The sequence below is a fragment of the Microcaecilia unicolor genome, chromosome 1, assembly GCF_901765095.1.
Source record: "Microcaecilia unicolor chromosome 1, aMicUni1.1, whole genome shotgun sequence".
Lineage (NCBI taxonomy): Eukaryota > Metazoa > Chordata > Amphibia > Gymnophiona > Siphonopidae > Microcaecilia > Microcaecilia unicolor.
Genome location: NC_044031.1, coordinates 183,478,842 through 183,497,721, shown reverse-complemented (window position 1 = coordinate 183,497,721; position 18,880 = coordinate 183,478,842). Strand labels below are relative to the sequence as shown.

The window sequence follows — 18,880 nt, the reverse complement described above, 5'->3', positions numbered from 1 at the left end:
ATTCACGACCAACTTTAATCAAGCATCAATTAGCACCAATTAAGTGGCCAATTGGTGCCCCTTTCCTCGTGTGTGGATCTCAGATCCAAATGTGAATTTCAGCACCCAACTTTGGGAAATTCATATAGAATTCAGGGGCTAGTCTGTAAAACCTGGCAAAAGAAAGCAAGGAAGTCAAGGTAGCAGCTCTATAAATATCTTCTGGGGAGATGGGCTTTGATTTGGAGGAGTGGCTCAGTGGTTAGGGTGGTGGACTTTGGTCCTGGAGAACTGAGGAACTGAGTTCGATTCCCGGCACAGGCAGCTCCTTGTGACTCTGGGCAAGTCACTTAACCCTCCATTGCCCGCCACATTGAGCCTGCCATGAGTGGGAAAGCGCGGGGTACATATGTAACAACAACAAAAAAAAAATAAAAAAAAAATTTGGCCCAAGAAGCCACCATTCCTGCGGTTGAATGAGCCCTGAAAACCTTGGTATCTTCTTGACCTTTGAAAAGACAGGTCAAAGTAATCACTTCTTTCAGCCATTGAGAAATGGCTGCCTTTGTGGCTGCCTCATCTTTCCTAGTCCAACCAAAAACAACATACATCATATCTACGAAATTCATTAGTTACTTCCATGTAAAGCAATAATGCTCTACAAGCATGCAAACACTTTAGGACATTACATTCTCCCCCCCCCCCCCCCCCCCCCCCAAAAAAAAAAAAAATCTTCTCTTCAAAAATGCAATGTGACCACCTGATTTAAATGAAAAACTAAAACCATTTTGAGAAGAAAGGAGGGGCCCATAAAATTTGGTTATAATAATTTTATTTATGCAGATGACAATCATCTACTTCCCATTTAAAGATTCTATTGAAGAAATGCTATCATTTAATGGAAGAAGTAACTAACTTGTTAGTCTCACTCACACACACAAGGAGAGACATGGGTTGCACATAGTGCAGCAGGACATGTTTATCCACTCCTACCCTAGCTGAGATAGTATTTAACCATCTCTCTGACCTCATGTGCAACTTTCTTTAAATTAGACACCTTACTTTCTAACTCTTCTTACTCTCTTATCTATCTATATGTTCAATCTTTGCTTATACCCTTCACTATCAATTAAAATATTCTATAACTTATTGTGTTGACATTCTAAGTAATATACTATGCCATATTTTGTGTTATTTGAATATTTTACTGCTGTAATTATTGCTCATGTTTGAACTATTCTTACTGTACACCGCCTTGAGTGAATTCCTTCAAAAAGGCAGTAAATAAATCCTAATAAATAAATAAATTAAATAAATCTGGTCTAGACCTGATGGAGAATTGGGCCTCTACCTTTAAACTAAAACTGAATAGAGAAAAAACAAAATTTATGTTATTACTAACCCTCAACGTGTCAAACTGTCACAATTCACAACTGATAATGTAATTTATCCATTGGAATCCCAACTAAAGATACTTGATATAATAATTGACTCCTACATGTTATTTGACATCCAAGTCTAAGCAGTGATCACAAAAAAATTTACAAGCAATGTGGAAACTCAAAATAATCGGGCACCTCTTCCATAATGATATATTTAGAACCTTCTGTCAGACTTGTGAGTTCTTGTACCAAGTAGAGCGCTGCTGAGCGCGGTACTCGGACCAGGTTCTGCTTGGCGGCTGGCAACCCCCCGATTCACCTGCTCTGACCGCCGTTCCACAGAGGTTGAGCCCCTAGATGTGGGTGGCCTGCAGGACTTACGGGATCGGAGCTAGAAACGGGGTGATGAATGTGTCGGCCAGGCAGGCAGCAGGCCAAGAGAGTAATCCAGGTACAAGCGGCAGTCAGTAGGCAGGCGGCAGGCAAGAGAGTAATCCAGGTACAGGCGAAAGTCAGCAGGCAGGCGGCAGGCAGAAGGGTAATCCAGTTACAGGCAAAAGTCAGTAGGCAGGCCGTAGGCAAGAGAGAAATCCAGATGCAGGCTAAAGTCAGTAGGCAGGCAGAAGGGTAATCCAGGTACAGGCAAAGTCAGCAACAAGGGACCAGTAGATAAGAAACAGACTACAGAGTTAGAAACACCTACCAAAGTAGAAGCCTAAGCATGGAGTCCAGGGAGAGCTCAGTTGATAAAGTGCTGGCATCTGACATCAGCAGGGAGAAGTGCCACAGCCATAGGACAAGAACAGCGGAAGAAGGAACCGGAAGACCAATAGGAGAGAAGCAAGGGAAGCCAGGCAGAGGAAGATCAGATTCAGGTGGGTGGAAGCAAAGCAATTAAGAAGCCTGCAACCACCACTCTCTGAACAAACCCAGAGAGGACTACACACACATGGCTCAGGCAGTGCCAGTCAAGTGTGCGTGTCGACGGGACCCCACGCAGCCCGAGGACGCCGCTTGCGTTGAGGTAGGGGACATGACACCTTCGTACAAACATTAGTATTATCACACTTCAATTTTTGCAAGGCCATTTATGCTGGCTGTAAGGAATCTTCCTTGAAAAAAAAAAAAAAACTGCAGACAGCTCAAAATACAGAAGCCAGATTAGTCTATAAGGTTCGACGTGCAGCCCCTCTGCTTATAAAGTTACACTGGCTCCCAATCAAAGACAGAATAATATTCAATATGAACAATATTCAAACTATGTACATTTGTTTTCAAAACTCTATATGGGTTAACCTCTGATTATATGCAACCCTTTAATTGATCTCCCCCTTCCAAACGCTCTCCCTGATTCAAGAGATTATCTAACCCTCCACTTCCCTAGCTGCAAAATGTGATCTACAAGTTAATTTACATGTCAGGACTTTATTACCTCTGTACCAAATGGTGTAATTCGCTCCCGAAATTCATCAGATGGGTACCTAATTATTTGATATTCTGGAAATATCTTAAAGCCGCTCTGTTTAAGCAATTTCTCACGGATGATCATAATTAATTAAAACCCCTAATTGTACAATTATTCAATTTCTCAGTTCCATTCTAATTGTTATTATACGTGGATGACTATAAATTGTTACCTTTTTGCATCTAGCATTCATTTCCATATTACATATTGTAGTATTCTGTCCTCATTTACTTTTTTATTACTACTTAATGCATACTATCCCGCATCACTTTTAGTACTTAGTACTGTTAATCACAAAAATTTCTTAGCCATAATGAACCTGAACTATTGAGATAATGTGGGATATAAATTAAATAAATACACAAATTTAAATTCCTACTTCTGTAAAATGCAAAAAGGGAGATCAGCACGATAAGGCCTATAATTCTGAAATCCTCTTGGCCTAGGAAATTACTACTAAAAATACTGATCTCAATACAACATCCTTTTGTCTTCTTGAGTGGTTCAAAAGGTGAAATTATTGATACTTAATACACCAAAATGACGATTCCAGCTGGAACTATAGGGTGCACCACTGGTCACAAATGCACCACTCTTGAGGAAATGCACAACATCTGAGATTGTGTCCATCTATCAAAGAAGGTAAGAAGTGCTTTCAGCAGCATACTGGCTAACCTACTGAGCAGGGCTTTAAACTAGAATCGTTGGGACAGTGTGATCAAAGCCACCAAGTTTAAGTACAAGCCCTCAGGTAAGTGAAGCATTAAATACCTCTACACAAATGGGGGAAAAGGGGCAATGTCTGGAAAGAAGTATATACTAATGCTAAGTATAGGAAATAAGATTTGAGACCTTGAGGCTGTGTTGGAAGAGGCTGATTTGAATTTAGTGGTGATCACAGAAATATGGTTCACAGAGAACTATGACTGGGATATAATGATATTGGGCTATAATATGTTCAGAAAAGACAGGATAGGAAGAAAGGGAGAGAGAATAGCATTATAATTTGAAGATAATATCAGACACACAACTGTAGGACCTATAGGATAAGAAGGAAGCACTGTGGGTCAATCTGGAAAGAGGGAATGGCAAATGTATTTACACTGGTATAATACACAGGCTACCTTCACAAGCAGAAGAAATGGACAGAGATTTAATTGAAGACATTCAAAATATAGCTATGAAAGTACAAAGAAAGTACTACTAATAGGTGACTTTAATATGCCAGATGTTGAAAGGAGCTATTGTAAGGGTACCAACTTTTTTGTAAAGAAATAAATAAAAGTAAGAGGGAAAACGAGGTCGCTTTGGTAGTAGTTGAAAAGGTAAGGACAAAGAGGTTAGCCTTTATAAACTACTAGTAAAAATGGCCCGTTTCTGACACAAATGAAACAGGTGCTAGCAAGGTTTTCCTCGGCTCCCCTCCCCCTGCAGCCACCCATGTCCAGCGACCCTCCTCTCCCCCTGCAGCCACCTATATCCAGCGACCCTCATCTCTCCCCTGCCCCCCCTCCAGCCACCCATGTCCAGCGACCCTCCTCTCTCCCCTGCCCCCCTCCAGCCACCCATGTCCAGTGACCCTCCTCTCTCCCTTGCCCCCCCCTCCAGCCACCCATGTCTAGCGACCCTCCTCTGGACATGGATCAGCTGTGAGGCATGTTTTTTTCCCCCCCGGGTTATAAAGTTGACATCATAATGGCTACGGTGATGTCAGTCTGATCTACGGAGCCTAGCAGACCAACTCGGAATGAGCCACGGTCCCAGGCAAGTCGGAACGTTGGAGGTGAGAATTATTATATAGGACAAGAGATTGCAGAAAGAGGAACACAGGTGGCAATATCTGGAAAAGCTAAGAGAAGCTGGTAGAGTAGTTAGGAAAGTAAAGATGCAAATGAAAGAAAAAAAATAGCCAATACAGTAAAATGGGGGGGACAAGACATTTTTTTAGATATGTTAGCGGTATTTTGAGACTCAAAGGTGAAGGGGATGAATATGTAGAACATTAAGATAAGATGGAATTGCTTAACCAATATTTCTGTTCTATGTTCACAGATGAAGGGCAGGGAGCAGGACCGCAGAAGACAAACACAAATAGGAATGGAGGGGAGGTAGTCCCTGAACCATTTTCAGATGACTGTGTTCATGAGGAGCTGGCTGAACAAAGCAATGGGGCCGGATGGCATACATTCGAGGGTACCGAAGGAACTTAGGGAAGTTCTAGTGGCTGCACAGGCTGACCTTTTCAATGCTTTTCTAGAATCGGGAGTGGTCCTGGAGGACTGGAAAACAGCAGATGTGATCCCTTTTCCACAAAAACAGAAGAGATTGGGAACTACAGGCCAGTAAGTTTGACTTCTATGGTAAGTAATTAACATAAACGCTTTTAAACAGAGAATAGTAAAGTTTTTGGAATCAAATGGATTACAGGACCCAGCAACATAATTTCATTAGAGGCAGGTCTTGTCAGACAAATGTGATTAATTTCTTTGACTGGGTGACCAGAGAGTTGGATCAAGGGAGAACACTAGGTGTGGTATATTTAGATTTTAGCAAAGCCTTTAACATGGTTCCACATAGACGACTAATAAATAAACTGAGTGCCCCCAGTACATCCCTAAAATGACTGATTGGGTTAGGAGCTAATTGAGTGGAAGGAGAGGGTAGTGGTAAATGGAGCAAATTCTGTAGAAAAGGATGGTACCAGTGGTGTGCCACAAGGTTCAATTCTTGGGCCAGTTCTTTTTAACATTTTTGTAAGCTATATTACAGAAGGGCTGTCTGGTAAGGTTTACCTTTTTGCAGATGATACTAAAATCTGCAATAGGGTAGACATCCCTGATGGTATGAATAACATGAGGAAGGACTTAACAAAGCTAGAGGAATGTCTGGAATTTAGCAGCTAAAATTCAATGCAAAAAAATGCAGGGTCATGCATTTTGGCCGCAAAAACCCAAGGGAATAGTACAGTTTAGGGGATGAAGAACTTTTGTGCACAAAATATAGTAGGACTTGGGTGTGATTGTATGTGATAATCTTAAGGAAGCCAAACAGGTAGAAAAGGCAACTGTAAAAGCTAGAAGGATGCTTGGGTGCATAGGGCGAGGAATGGCCAATAGGAAAAAGGAGGTGATGATGCTCCTGCATAAGAGACCTCATTTAGAATACTGTGTACAATTCTGGAGACTGCACCTTCAAAAAGATATAAACAGATGAGTCAGTTCAGAGGGCGGCTACTAAAATGGTCAGTGATTTTTGTCATAAAGTGTACGGGGACAGACTTAAAAATCTCAATATGCATATTTTGGAGGAAATGCAGGTGAGAGCAGATAACAATAGAAACATTTAAATACCTACGTAGCATAAATGCACAGGAAGAGAGTCTTTTCAATTGAAAGGAAGCTCCGGAACAAGGGGGCATAAGAAGGAAGTGAAAGGGGATAGACTCAGAAGCAACCCGAGGAAATACTTCTTCACAGAGAGGTAAATTCGTGGAGACGAAAACAGAGAACTTTAGACAAGTACATAGGATCTATAAAGGAAAGATACGGAGAGTTGATGGCATGGAGGGGCTACTGGTGCCGGACACAGAGAAGGAATACAAACCATCAGAGGAGAGAGAGTTGTATCAAGTCCTAGAGCTCCAGAGGCTCCATCCTCTGGCACCACAGCAGGATGCACATCTCTGGTCTTCTGCACAGGGGGCCTGATGGTGAATCTCTCCATTGTTTACAGGATGGACGACGTAGTTCTGGCTGTCGAGGGAACCAGGCGTGTCATGCCCTTACGTTTGGAATGTGGCATCGGTCTCAGAGGTAAAACACTCCAGCCAGACAAACGGAGCTCTCCCTGCTGACAGCCTCATGCCTCCATCTTGCCATGCTATCTCAGTCCATGGGGAAGCTTTACCCGATACTTGAGGAAAAAGAAAATCTGAAGCTTTTGAAAGTGGATGTCTTGTTGATGGTAGTCACCAAGAAGACAACTTCCCGTTGAGCCTCGCTCCGTCTCCAGACGTCGAGCCTCGCTCCACATCTGGGCATCAAGCTTGGGTGTTGAGCCTAACTCCGCCTCCGGGCGTTGAGCCTCGCTCTGTCTACAGATGTCGAGCCTCGCCCCGCCGCAGGTCTTTGAGCCTCGCTCCACCTCCGGGCATCAAGCCCAGGCGTTGAGCCTAGCTCCGCCTCTGGGGAGGGGGGTTTCAGACTAGTCCTGCTGCAAGAGGTCTTCTCTGGTTCCATTTGTGCATGTTGAACCTTCATCTGGGGATGTCATGCTTGTTCCCACTTCAGGAGGCAATTTGGGGTGGGGGGGCTTCGCCCTGTTTGTGCTGGTAGTGCCTGGTTCCCTCAGACCATCGTACTTTGATCCTTTTTCTACGGGTTTTAGGCAGTTTCTGCATGTGCAGCCCTGCTTCATCGCTGGCAGTCGTGTTTCCGCAGGTAGCTGGGCAAGGGACCATTGCGGCTTGTCACCCTTCCTCTCTTGGATTGTTGGGTTTTGTCTTTTCCCTGGTGATCGGGCTGTGGTCTGGCACTACTGGCTAGCCTTTCTTCTCCCCAGGGGGACGAGCCTGTTCTTGACTTTAGTGTTCACCTTTGTTATGTATCTGCTTCTAGAGGTCGCACGTTGTTCTGACTCTGGGTACTGGGCTTTGACTGGTCTATGGCGGGTACGGTGTGGGCCACCCATGTACGTTGGGTTGAGCTCCATCGCTGACTCTCGGTGGTTGTTGAGCCTGGCTTTATAGCTGGCTTCTGGAGTGGGCTTCAAGATGGCTGGCAATGTTGATCTGACACTAGCTGCCAGATTCCTCCCTTTGTCAGGGCCTCCCGCTTTGTGAAGGAGTTGAGGCTTTCTTTCGCTGTGGGGGTCAAATGACCTCGTCCTAGGGCCTTGTTGGTTCAGGTTTCCTTCTTGACAAGGTTCCAGGTCTTTATAGAGCTGGGGACAGTGCTGCTTCTCTTAGTTCTATAGGCCTTGCTTGCATAGTCTCGAGGGGTCTGGTTGCGCAAGGTCTTGTCCCTCGTTTGGCCTCTGTTTCTGGGGTCTGGCGTTGATGATGCCTTTGGGGGGCTGCTTCTGGATTTGCGGTCCCACCCTATTGGGGATTGCTTTGGTACATCCCACTCATCTCTGGATTGATCTGTGGGATGCAATGGAAGGTAAAATTAGTCCTTACCTGATAATTTTCTTTCCATTAGTCCCAACAGATCAATCCAGAGGCCCGCCCTTTCTTGTTCTTGTCTGATTTTCTCTCTTTCTTCCAGCTCTGCTTTGAAGCTTTGCCATATGAATTGCTTTGGTTATCCCGAGGACATGGTAATAGAGAAGGATAGTAGGGGGAAAAGGCCGCGGTTGTTGCTGGCAGGACCACTGGCTCTCTCCCTGGTTGACACAGAGGTAGGAGTGTACTTTATGGGCTTGTGGTCTCTTTTCTGCTTTGGTATTGAGCATACTGAAGGTAGTAAGGCTGCTGCATAGCAGCCTCTATGGCAGAGCTCTGGCGTTCTCTCTATCTCCACCTGCTGGTAGGGGGACATAACCCACTCGTCTCTGGATTGATCTGTTGGGACTAATGGAAAGAAAATGATCAGGTAAGGACTAATTTTACGTAAGTGCCGATACTGCCCTTGTGAATACCTACATCTATGATCATATAAAAATAAGAGCTATATTTTCTGAGTCCCAACATTTATGCACATATACACAAGGGCAAGTATATCTGTGCCTACTTCAGCATGTACATGCTAATATCATACACATAATTACCCACAAAATAGCAACACAGATTGTGGCTGAGACACATGCACCCTGAATCCTACCCGCTGCTGTGTGATGACTTGGTTTTCCTATCAGTAGCTTTTGGCCAAGCTCAATGACAGAACCCAAGTCAGGCAGCTGAAAAATGGTCCAAGAGATCCGAGTTATCTACAAAACTTTAAAGAAACAATATAGAACCGGCATGTTCAAATTCCATGCTTAACTCTGACATTAGTAATTTGCAAATAGACCTTTATAAAAAATGAGAAGTCATGCACAACATGATCAACACCGATCATTTGGAAAATGTTACACTTAAGTGTTAATTTTCTTTCCCTGTCCTCCTACCACCAAATGGAGGCGAAGAACAACTAGTTTGCTTACATCATCTTATACACAGTGCAGCTGGAACTCTTCAGTATTCTTGTATCCAAGCATGCAACAATTAAGAACCTACTTCCTCCATAAGCACGTAGCTTGAAAACTGAAACTTATAGTTTCCAACTTACCAGAAGCAAGCGTGAGACCACTTAAAAGAATCAATAAGGAACTGATTGCTGCTTGCTGATCGGTTGGCTGTTTCTTTGTTCTCTCTGTGGATTAACTTGTTTTTATAACCACGTGTATACATAAAGGATTTATTCAAGCCAATCAGCTTTTTCTCAGAGTTTATGCCTTTTAACTCCATGTGAATTCTGGAGGAACATCTGTATACGTCAATTTGAAGACCCCTGAGGAAGGCCTTTTTTGGCCAAAACATGGACCGTGTAGGGTCCCAATAAACCTTTGGTGCTCTTACTCTCTGTGGTTTTGGTCTGGTTTTTTGGGGTTTTTTTCCGCTCTTTTTGTTGATTTGTGTGTTTTTTGCGGGATACTTGGACCCTCTTTTTGTTGGTCTTTTTCACGTACACTAGACAGCCAGAAGAATCCAACCAGGCAGTTGCTGGACTGTAGGATTCTTTTATCACCATACACATCTCCCTGTCCCCCATCCACCTGGTCATCTTTTAAAGTGGAGTGTACTTCAAAAGTATTGGGGATTCTCTTGGATTCAACTCTATCAATCGAATCACAAATTAATCGAATTGTCAATTCCATTTTTCTGAAATTATGACAACTTCACTCTATTTGAACAGTTTGTAGTCAATTATAATGAAGAATTTGTGCACTAAACTTCAGATAATTCAAAACGCAGCAACTAAATTGATTTTTCATTTGAAGTTTGATAGAGCAACTCCTGCTTTGATTCATTTGTACTAGTTGCCTGTATAGGCTTTTGTTGATTTTAAGCTAGCCTATATGATTTACAAGACCTCTGCAAGCACCAGTCCAGAATATCTAATTGGTTTATTCTTTTTTCCAAATAACTTGAGAAGATCCAGAGCAAACAAATGTTTGGCTTATTTTCCTTCAGTACTGGGAGTCCATTATAAGAAAAGTTAGAAAACTCAGGTCAGTTTATTGGTCTATTCAAGTTTGCTGCTCTTTACCTAAGTCGTTAACATAGAAACCTGATGGCAGATAAGGGCAAAATGGCCCATCCAGTCTGCCCTTCCTCAGTAACCAGTAAACCCTCATTTTCCTAAGGGATCCCACGTGCCTGTCCCACACTTTCTTAAATTCTGACACAGTCTTTGTCTCTATGACCTCCACTACCTTTACTGTGAGAGTATTTTCTTAGATTCTTCCTAAACTTATTTCCTCTTAACTTCAGCCTATGCCCTCTTAATCCAGAGTTTTCCTTCATTTGAAAAAGGCTCACCTCCTGTATTATTTAACGCCACTGAAGTATTTAAAGTTAATAACTTTGAACTCTTATTTTTCTTTTTGGAAATGTTTTAAAGATTTATTTTTTTTTTAAGTATCAGTATCTAATGTCATCTCTACTTTTGTTTTTTGGAAACAACTATTATATGTAATCTGCTTTGACCCATTTAAGATAGTTGGCAGAATATAAATGATATATCACATTCTTGATCAGCCCGGGTCCCTTTTTAAAAAATTTTATAACATTGGCCATCTTCCAATCTTCAGGTACCATGGATAATTTTAATGACAGGTTACAGATTACCAACAGTAGAGCTGCAATTTTATTTTTGAAAATTTGCAGTACCCTGGGATGTATACCATCCAGTTGAGTGATTTGTTGCTATTTAACTTGTCAATGTGGCTTATTACATCTTCCATTGTTTCAGTTCCTCCATATCATCACCCTTAAATACCATTTCTGGCACACGTTTACATCCTCCTCAGAAAAGACCAAAGCAAAGAAGTCATTTAGTATCTCCACTATGCCCTTTCCCTTCCTGAGTGCTCCTTTTACTTCTTGATGATCTAACAATCCAATTGACTCCATCACAGGCTTTCTGCTTCTGATGTAACTAAAAAAATTTTTGCTACGCATTTTTGTCTCTACAGAAAGCCCCTTTTCAAATTCTCTTTTAGACATATTTATCAATGCTTTACATCTAACTTGCCAGTGCTTATGCAGCTTCCTGTTTTCTTCATTGGAATTATTATTCCATTTGTTTGACCGATGTTCTTTTGGCTCTAATAGCCTCTTTCACCTCACCTTATAAACATGCCAACTGCCGTCTGGTCTTCCTTCCATCTTTTTTGATACATAGAATACATCTTGTCTGGGCTTCCAAGATGGTATTTCTAAACACCAGTGCCTGCTTTAAACTCTTAACCTTTGCAACCACAACTTTTAACTTTTTTTAACCATTGCCCTCATTTTATCATAGTTGCCCTTTTGAAAGTTAAATGCTGACACAGTAGATTTTAGATTTTCTTAGTGTCTTCACTCCAGTTAACTCAAATTTGGTCATGTTATGATCACGTTTGCCAAGCGGCCCCAACACTATTATCTCTTGCACCAAGTCTTACATTCCAATAAGGAATGCATGCAATATCTGAGAGAGCTTAAGGTTAAGCCTTTTTCCAGCCCATTCTGTAAGAATGCTAGGATTCAGGAGGTGGAGGCCTGAGATTGGGAAAGATTGGGAAACTGCTCTCTGAAGGCACCATTTATGAAGCACCTTCCACAACTGGTCATAAGCTACGGATGTGAACCTTTTCTAAGTCTGTAACAGTGTCACTACGGTGAAATTAGGCCTTACCTGCTAATTTTCTTTCCTCTAGACCCTCCAGACCGGTCAAGACGCTTGGGTTATGCATGCCTACCAGCAGAGGGAGACTGAGAACACTAACTTCAAACTGAGTACATATAACCTGTGCTAGCCCTCTATCTCCAGTATACACTTAGCAAAGCAGAGAAAACAAATCCCTGGAACAGTAACTCTGAAAACTAATAGAACCCCTGTACCTGGAAAACTAATAGTCAAACACCAACAGTGTGCTTAAACAGATGAAACGCCCAGGCGTCCCACTCTGCAGAATATTAGAGTCAAAGAAAGATCTCCGACCATACTGAATATAAAATGAACAGACATAGCAGAACACGGCTCAAAATACTTCTGATAATTGACACGGCTGAAAAATACTTCTGATAAGAAACAGGGCGGGCTCTTGACCGGTCTGGAGGGTCTAGAGGAAAGAAAATTAGCAGGTAAGGTCTAATTTCACCTTCCTCAGCAACCCTCCAGACCGGTCAAGACGCTTGGGAAGTACCAAAGCAGTAGACACATTAAGGGTGGGACCCACGAAAAGCAGAAGACAACACAGCCGCTCCAAACCGAGCATCCTCTTTTGCCTGCACATCAATTCTATAATGCTTTACAAAAGAATGAATGGACGACCACGCCGCCGCCTTGCAAATGTCCTGCGGAGGAATAAAACTGCTTTCCGCCCAAGACGCGGCTACCCCCCGAGTAGAGTGTGCCTTCAATACCGAGGGAACTGTCCGACGCCTCAACAAATACGCCGAGGCAATAGTCTCCTTCAACCATCTAGCCAGAGTAGCCTTGGAAGCCGCTTCCCCCTTTCTGGGACCTCCAAACAAAATGAACAACCGATCCGACGCTCGGAAATCCTGCGTTCTGCTCAAATACGACCACAAGATGCGTCGAACATCCAACTTAGCCAAACGACGTTGAGAGAGATCACCAGACCTATCCCCCAACACTGGTAACGAGATCACCTGATTTACATGAAAGGAGGATACCACCTTAGGGACAAATGAAGGAACTGTCCGCAAAGTCACTTTCTCCTTAGCCAAGGAGAGAAAAGGCTCTCTACAAGACAAAGCCTGTAGCTCCGAAATTCTACGCGCCGAAGTAATGGCCACCAGAAACACTGTCTTTAAAGTAAGATCTTTACACGAGATGGAAGCCAACGGTTCAAACGGAGGGCCTACCAGAGCCTCCAAGACCAAATTCAAATCCCAAGGCGGCACCGTCGGCCGCCGAGGCGGACGAAGCAACTTGACAGCTTTCCGGCGAAGCCGCCAAGGAAATTCCCTGAATCTTTCCACGGAAACAAGACAATGCTGAAACCTGCACTTTCAGGGAAGAGAGCGAGAGCCCCCTGTCAAGACCATCCTGCAGGAACTCCAAAACTTCCGCGATCGACACGCGTAGAGGAACATAATCCCGCTCTTGACACCAGTTCTCAAAAATGCGCCACACCCGCACATAAGCCAAAGAAGTAGACCTCTTACGAGAACGCAACATGGTATCAATTACCCTGGCTGAAAAACCTTTCTTCCTTAATCTGCGCCTCTCAAGAGCCAGGCCGTAAGCGAGAATGGAGCCGGATCGGCCATCTCGATCGGCCCCTGAACCAATCTCACCCTGGGCCCCAACGGCATCGGAGCCTGCACTAATAACCGAACTAGGTCTCCGTACCACGGACGTCGAGGCCAATTGGGCGCAATCAGAACCACTAGACCTGCATGGCGCCCGATCCGCTGCACCACGCGGCCCACCAGCGGCCATGGCGGAAATACATAGAGGAACTGTTGAGTCGGCCACGGGAGCACTAACGCGTCGATGCCCTCGGCCCGAGGATCTCTTCGACGACTGAAGAAGCGAGGGACCTGAGCGTTGTCGGCCGATGCCATGAGATCCAGCCCCGGCCGACCCCATTCCAACACCAGTCGATTGAACACTGAGGGATGGAGGGACCACTCCCCGGGGTCTAACGTGTGTCTGCTTAGAAAATCCGCGCTCACGTTGTCCACCCCTGCCACGTGGCCCGCCGAGAGACCCTGAAGATGAGCTTCTGCCCAGAACATTAACTCCGCCGCCTCCACAGCTAACGCTTGGCTCTTCGTTCCCACCTGCCGATTTACATATGCGACGGCCGTGGCATTGTCGGAAAGCACCCTGACTGCCTTGCCTACTAACAGGCTGTGAAAGGACTGAAGAGCCAAACGAATTGCTCGAGTCTCCAGGCGATTGATGGACCAAGATGCTTCCTCCAACGTCCAACGTCCTTGAGCTACCTGACCCAGGCAATGCGCTCCCCAGCCCGAGAGACTCGCATCCGTGGTCAGCACCGTCCAACTGGGAGTGTCCAGCGGCATGCCCTTCGCTAGATTCGGAGCGTGGAGCCACCAGCGAAGGCTGCGAAGGGCAACCCTCGGCAGAGGGAAACTCTCCTCCAGGTCCTGAGGAGACCAACGAGTCAACAAAGCTCTCTGTAATTCTCTCATATGGGCCCTGGCCCAAGGGACCACCTCTATTGTTGCTGCCATCAGACCCAACACCTGCAGATACGCCCGAGCCGAAGGCGCTCTCTGCGCTCGGAGCCGCCGGATCTGCCCCTGTAGCTTGGAGATGCGAGAAGCTGTCAAGAACACCCGGCCCTTCTTCGTGTCGAAGCGAACTCCCAGATACTCCAGAGACTGGGAAGGCACCAGGTGACACTTTGCCAGATTGACCACCCAACCGAGCGACTGTAAGAAGGTCACCACACGGCCGGTAGCCTCCTCGCTCTCTGACCTTGATTTGGCCCGAATCAACCAGTCGTCCAGATACGGATGAACCAAAATGCCCTGCAAGCGCAGCGCCGCCGCCACCACCACCATCACCTTGGAGAAGGTGCGAGGCGCAGTCGCCAGGCCGAAAGGCAGCGCACAAAACTGAAAATGCCTCCCTAAGACCACAAAGCGAAGAAAACGCTGGTGCGCCTCTAGAATGGGAATGTGTAAGTAAGCCTCTGTCAGATCTAGAGACGTCAGAAACTCTCCTTCTTGCACCGCTACAATAACTGAGTGTAACGTCTCCATCCGAAAGGAGGGAACCTTTAGGGCCGCATTGACCTTCTTGAGGTCTAAAATGGGCCGGAAGGCCCCCTCTTCCTTCTTGGGCACCACGAAGTAAATGGAGTAACAGCCAGTACCTCTTTCTAACCTGGGAACAGGCACCACCGCCCCTAACCCGATTAGACGCGACAGAGTGGCCCGTACTGCTCTTGCCTTGCATCTTGAATGACAGGGAGACACGAGAAAGAAGTCGGAGAGGGGACTGTCGAATTCTAGGGCGTACCCGTCTCGCACTATCTGCAGTACCCACTGGTCTGACGTGATCTGGACCCACCTCTGGTAAAACAAGCGTAAGCGAGCCCCCACGCGAACCAAAGGCTGGGTCCCCAAACCATCATTGAGACACACGGGACGTACCGGACGCTCCCGAAGAGGAGCCTCGCCCCCCGCGACGGCCACCTCGAAAGGACTGGGTTCTCTGGAAAAACCGACCCCTAGTCCCCCCAGAGGACCTACCGTGCCGATACCGCCGAGCCTCCTGAAAGCGCCCCCGCCCTGCTGCCCTCTTAGACACCTTGGGGCGAAGCTCAGGAAGCCGAGGGGCCTTAGCATCACCAAGACCCTTCACCAACTTATCCAATTCCTCCCCGAAAAGCAAAGAGCCTCTAAAAGGGAGGGAACAAAGTTTTAGTCTTGGAGGCGGCATCGGCCACCCAGCCCCGTAACCACAGGGCCCGCCGAGCCGCCACCGCAAAGGTCATGTTCTTAGCCGAGGCCCTCAACAAATCGTACAGCGCATCCGCTAAGAACGACGACCCCATCTCCAACTTGGCCAGATCTTGAACAAGAGAAGCCCTATCAGTCTGCGGACTATCCAGGAGCCTCTCAGCCCAGCGAAAACAAGCCCGAGCCACTAGACCTCCACAAACAGACGCTTGCAGCGCCAAGGCCGACAGGTCAAAACTGCGCTTTAGGAAGGTCTCCAATTTCCTATCCTGAGGGTCCCGCAACGCGGCCCCCCCATCCACTGGAATAGCAGTAGCCTTAGTCACTGCCGTAACCACGGCATCCACAGTCGGGGGCCTGAGGGAGTCTCTGTCCTCCTGAGGAAGAGGATAGAGCTTAGTCATAGCTCGAGCCACCTGCTTCCCATCCCCAATGGGAGCTGCCGCCGGATCAAACCTTAAAGTGGCAGACACCTGCTCAATGAGGTCCGCTAATTCATCCCTGTGAAAAATCCTAACCACCGAGGGGTCTTCCCCAGGCAAGGACAGGTCCCCATCCTGCCCTGCCACCGACCCCTCCTCCTCTTCCAGGGGGCTAAAATCGCCCTCAGAATCCGGAGGAGAAAAGACCTCTACATCTTCAGAGCACTCCACACGTGGTCTTTTAGCGGTAGCCCCCCCCAACTTAGGACTAAGGGACTCCGCACCCGATGGGCCCGCTTTCCAAGCCTGAAACAAACTCCAAACAAACTCAGGAGGGAACCCCATGCTGCCTGAGGCCTCCCCCCCAGCGGGACTCGAAATCGGGAGGGCCTGCGGCCCCACGACCGTCTCAGCGCCCAAAAGACCCGAATCCAAGATGGCGGCGGTTCCCGCCAAAATCGGGACCGCCGCTGAAGCGCCAACCTGAGCCGCACAACTCTCCTGCGATCCCGCCGAAGGAGCCTCCGCAGCTAACACCGGTGGTGCGAGGGATGGGGCCTTGGGCTCTCCACAAAACCGGCAGGAACCGCCAGCCGCATCAACACCCCGACGCGCGCACAGCCGGCAACGAAGGAACTTCCCCGACATACTCGCGTCTAAACAAAAAACAGCTGATTGCAACCGGCGAAGTTAAAAGAAAGAAAACCAACACTCACCGGCGCTGATTACTGACTCAGCTCTCCCAGACCGGCTGAACAACTCCGGAGACCCCGGAGTGCAGCTCCTGCAGTCCTCCACACGAGGAGTTTTTTTTTTTTTTTTTTAACTTTATTTGAGCCCTGCTGCTAGCATCTGAATGGCACTCAAGGCTGCAGGATTAACACTGCAGCCGAGGCACAACTCTGGCCAAAACGGGAGAGCCAGTCGGGGGGAGGGACCCGGCCACCCGGGTATGACACCCCAGAGGGGACAATGGCAGGCCCCACCAGACCTACCAACCCCTTGCACACTACAGCGTTCCAGGCACAGGGAAGAACTGTATCACCAACTTATCCCCAGAAAATCAGGAAAAATTAACTAGTCTCACAAGATCCTACCAGACCGGACAAGCTGCACAGGCTGCATGTCTACCCTCTGCTGAGACTGAGAAAATACTGGAGATAGAGGGCTAGCACAGGTTATATGTACTCAGTTTGAAGTTAGTGTTCTCAGTCTCCCTCTGCTGGTAGGCATGCATAACCCAAGCGTCTTGACCGGTCTGGAGGGTTGCTGAGGAACACCTCCAGAGAGTCCTCTAAAACAATTAGGCCCTGAAGCAAAGACCTTTGGATTGTGGAAGCTTCATGGCTAATCCTCTGCAATCCCCTAAAACACCCTTCCTACCAAAGGTCATGGAGGGAACACAGAAGACTGTGAGGAAGCTACCACTAAAACAGGACATAAATGCCTATAGGTTCCTTTTTTTCACCTCTTGAAGAACTTGGAGGCTTTGGTGTTATTTTTCTCCAGGCTATAAGGTCCACCAACGGGTTGCCCTATGAGACTGGACGACTGATAATTCCCATTCTCCTGATTGCAAGAATATTTGCTCAAATAGTCTATTTGGATATTCCCCTATGCCTGTGGTAAGAGCTGCTGATAGGGAATGACAAATGCTCCTCTGCCTACTTGATCACAAGGCTAAATTCCAGCACCATTTGAAAGCTTCTGGAGCCTCTAATCACTTCATGTATGTCACTACCATACTAGAAGTGCTTTTGTAACACTGTAAATACTAGAAACTTCTGGAGGTTGTTGCAGATGAGGATAAAAAGGCATGCATTTATCAGATTCAGGTGCCCCATCTTTCTCTTGCCCCACTATTATAACAGATACAATGTTTCCATATTGATATTTAAAATATGTAGCATCATGTTGATCATCTTTAGATCCTAAATCAGACAGAAAATGGAATACCTTCCTTTGCCCCTATCTGGAGGAGATGTTCAAAATGTGCCTCCTATCACTGCTTTCTTTAGTTGTTGAGTGCTAGAGGAAACAAGGATATCTAAGATAGAATGGGCAAATTCTAATGTACAGCTGCCCCATAACACAACACATCTTGGCCCAATATGATCCAGCTCCACTCCCCATAAAAGGTACCTAGCGATCCATCATCTGAACAACTGGAACACAGACAGAAGCACGGGGTTACAAGGAATATCTCATCCGTGCAATGAAGGTTTTAGGGTCCATTCCAAATGAGCTGATTTTCTTTTCTCATAAGTACATAAGTAGTGCCATACTGGGAAAGACCAAAGGTCCATCTAGCCCAGCATCCTGTCACCGACAGTGGCCAATCCAGGTCAAGGGCACCTGGCACGCTCCCCAAACGTAAAAACATTCCAGACAAGTTATACCTAAAAATGCGGAATTCTTCTAAGGGAAATTGATCCACTGGGAAGTACAAGTTCTTACTGGACAATTCCTCCTGGATTCCCCAAATTTGCTCCTACACTGGTTCTGTCAAAAGGGATACTCAGGGCATATCTTCTGGCAAGCTCTATGGATTCATCTCACCAGAATCTTAACCTGTGTCTCCAAATCATGCCCTAAAAGGAGTTTCCCTCGGTACAGAAGCTTGCTCAAAATGTACTGTAGACACCTAGTCTGCCAACCAGTTTCTCAGCCCCCATAAAACTACTGTCACTATGTATATCGCTGAAGTTCTGATGAGACCGTATAAAGCATCTACAAGAAAAGGTATTCCTACCTCCAGTCATGCCACTTCCTTTTCTTGGTTGACTTTCTCCAGTGACCCCTTCAAAATCTGTTGAGAGAAGTATAAGCATGCCCTCATTCTCAGACCACTCCACTACAGCCTCTAATGCAAGCATAGAAACCTCAAGACTTTTTAAGAGACATCTCAATCTTTCTACCCTGTGCATCTATAAGCCTCATCCCACTTTCCACAAGGATGGTGGTCTTATACATGACC

General features: G+C 46.1%; 1 protein-coding gene across 3 annotated transcripts in view; it reads right to left on the bottom strand.

Annotated features, from left to right (window-relative positions):
* The window catches only part of L3MBTL2 (L3MBTL histone methyl-lysine binding protein 2), a 121,052-nt gene that overhangs the window by 69,811 nt on the left and 32,361 nt on the right, over positions 1-18,880 (bottom strand). For 2 of the 3 annotated variants that reach the window (XM_030203046.1, XM_030203028.1), the window contains exon 10: positions 18,656-18,712. The exons of the other annotated variant lie outside the window; for it this stretch is intronic. In XM_030203046.1, coding sequence (XP_030058906.1) covers positions 18,656-18,712 — 57 coding nt within the window. The remainder of the gene's footprint in view (positions 1-18,655; positions 18,713-18,880) is intronic. 3 annotated transcript variants of the gene reach the window in all.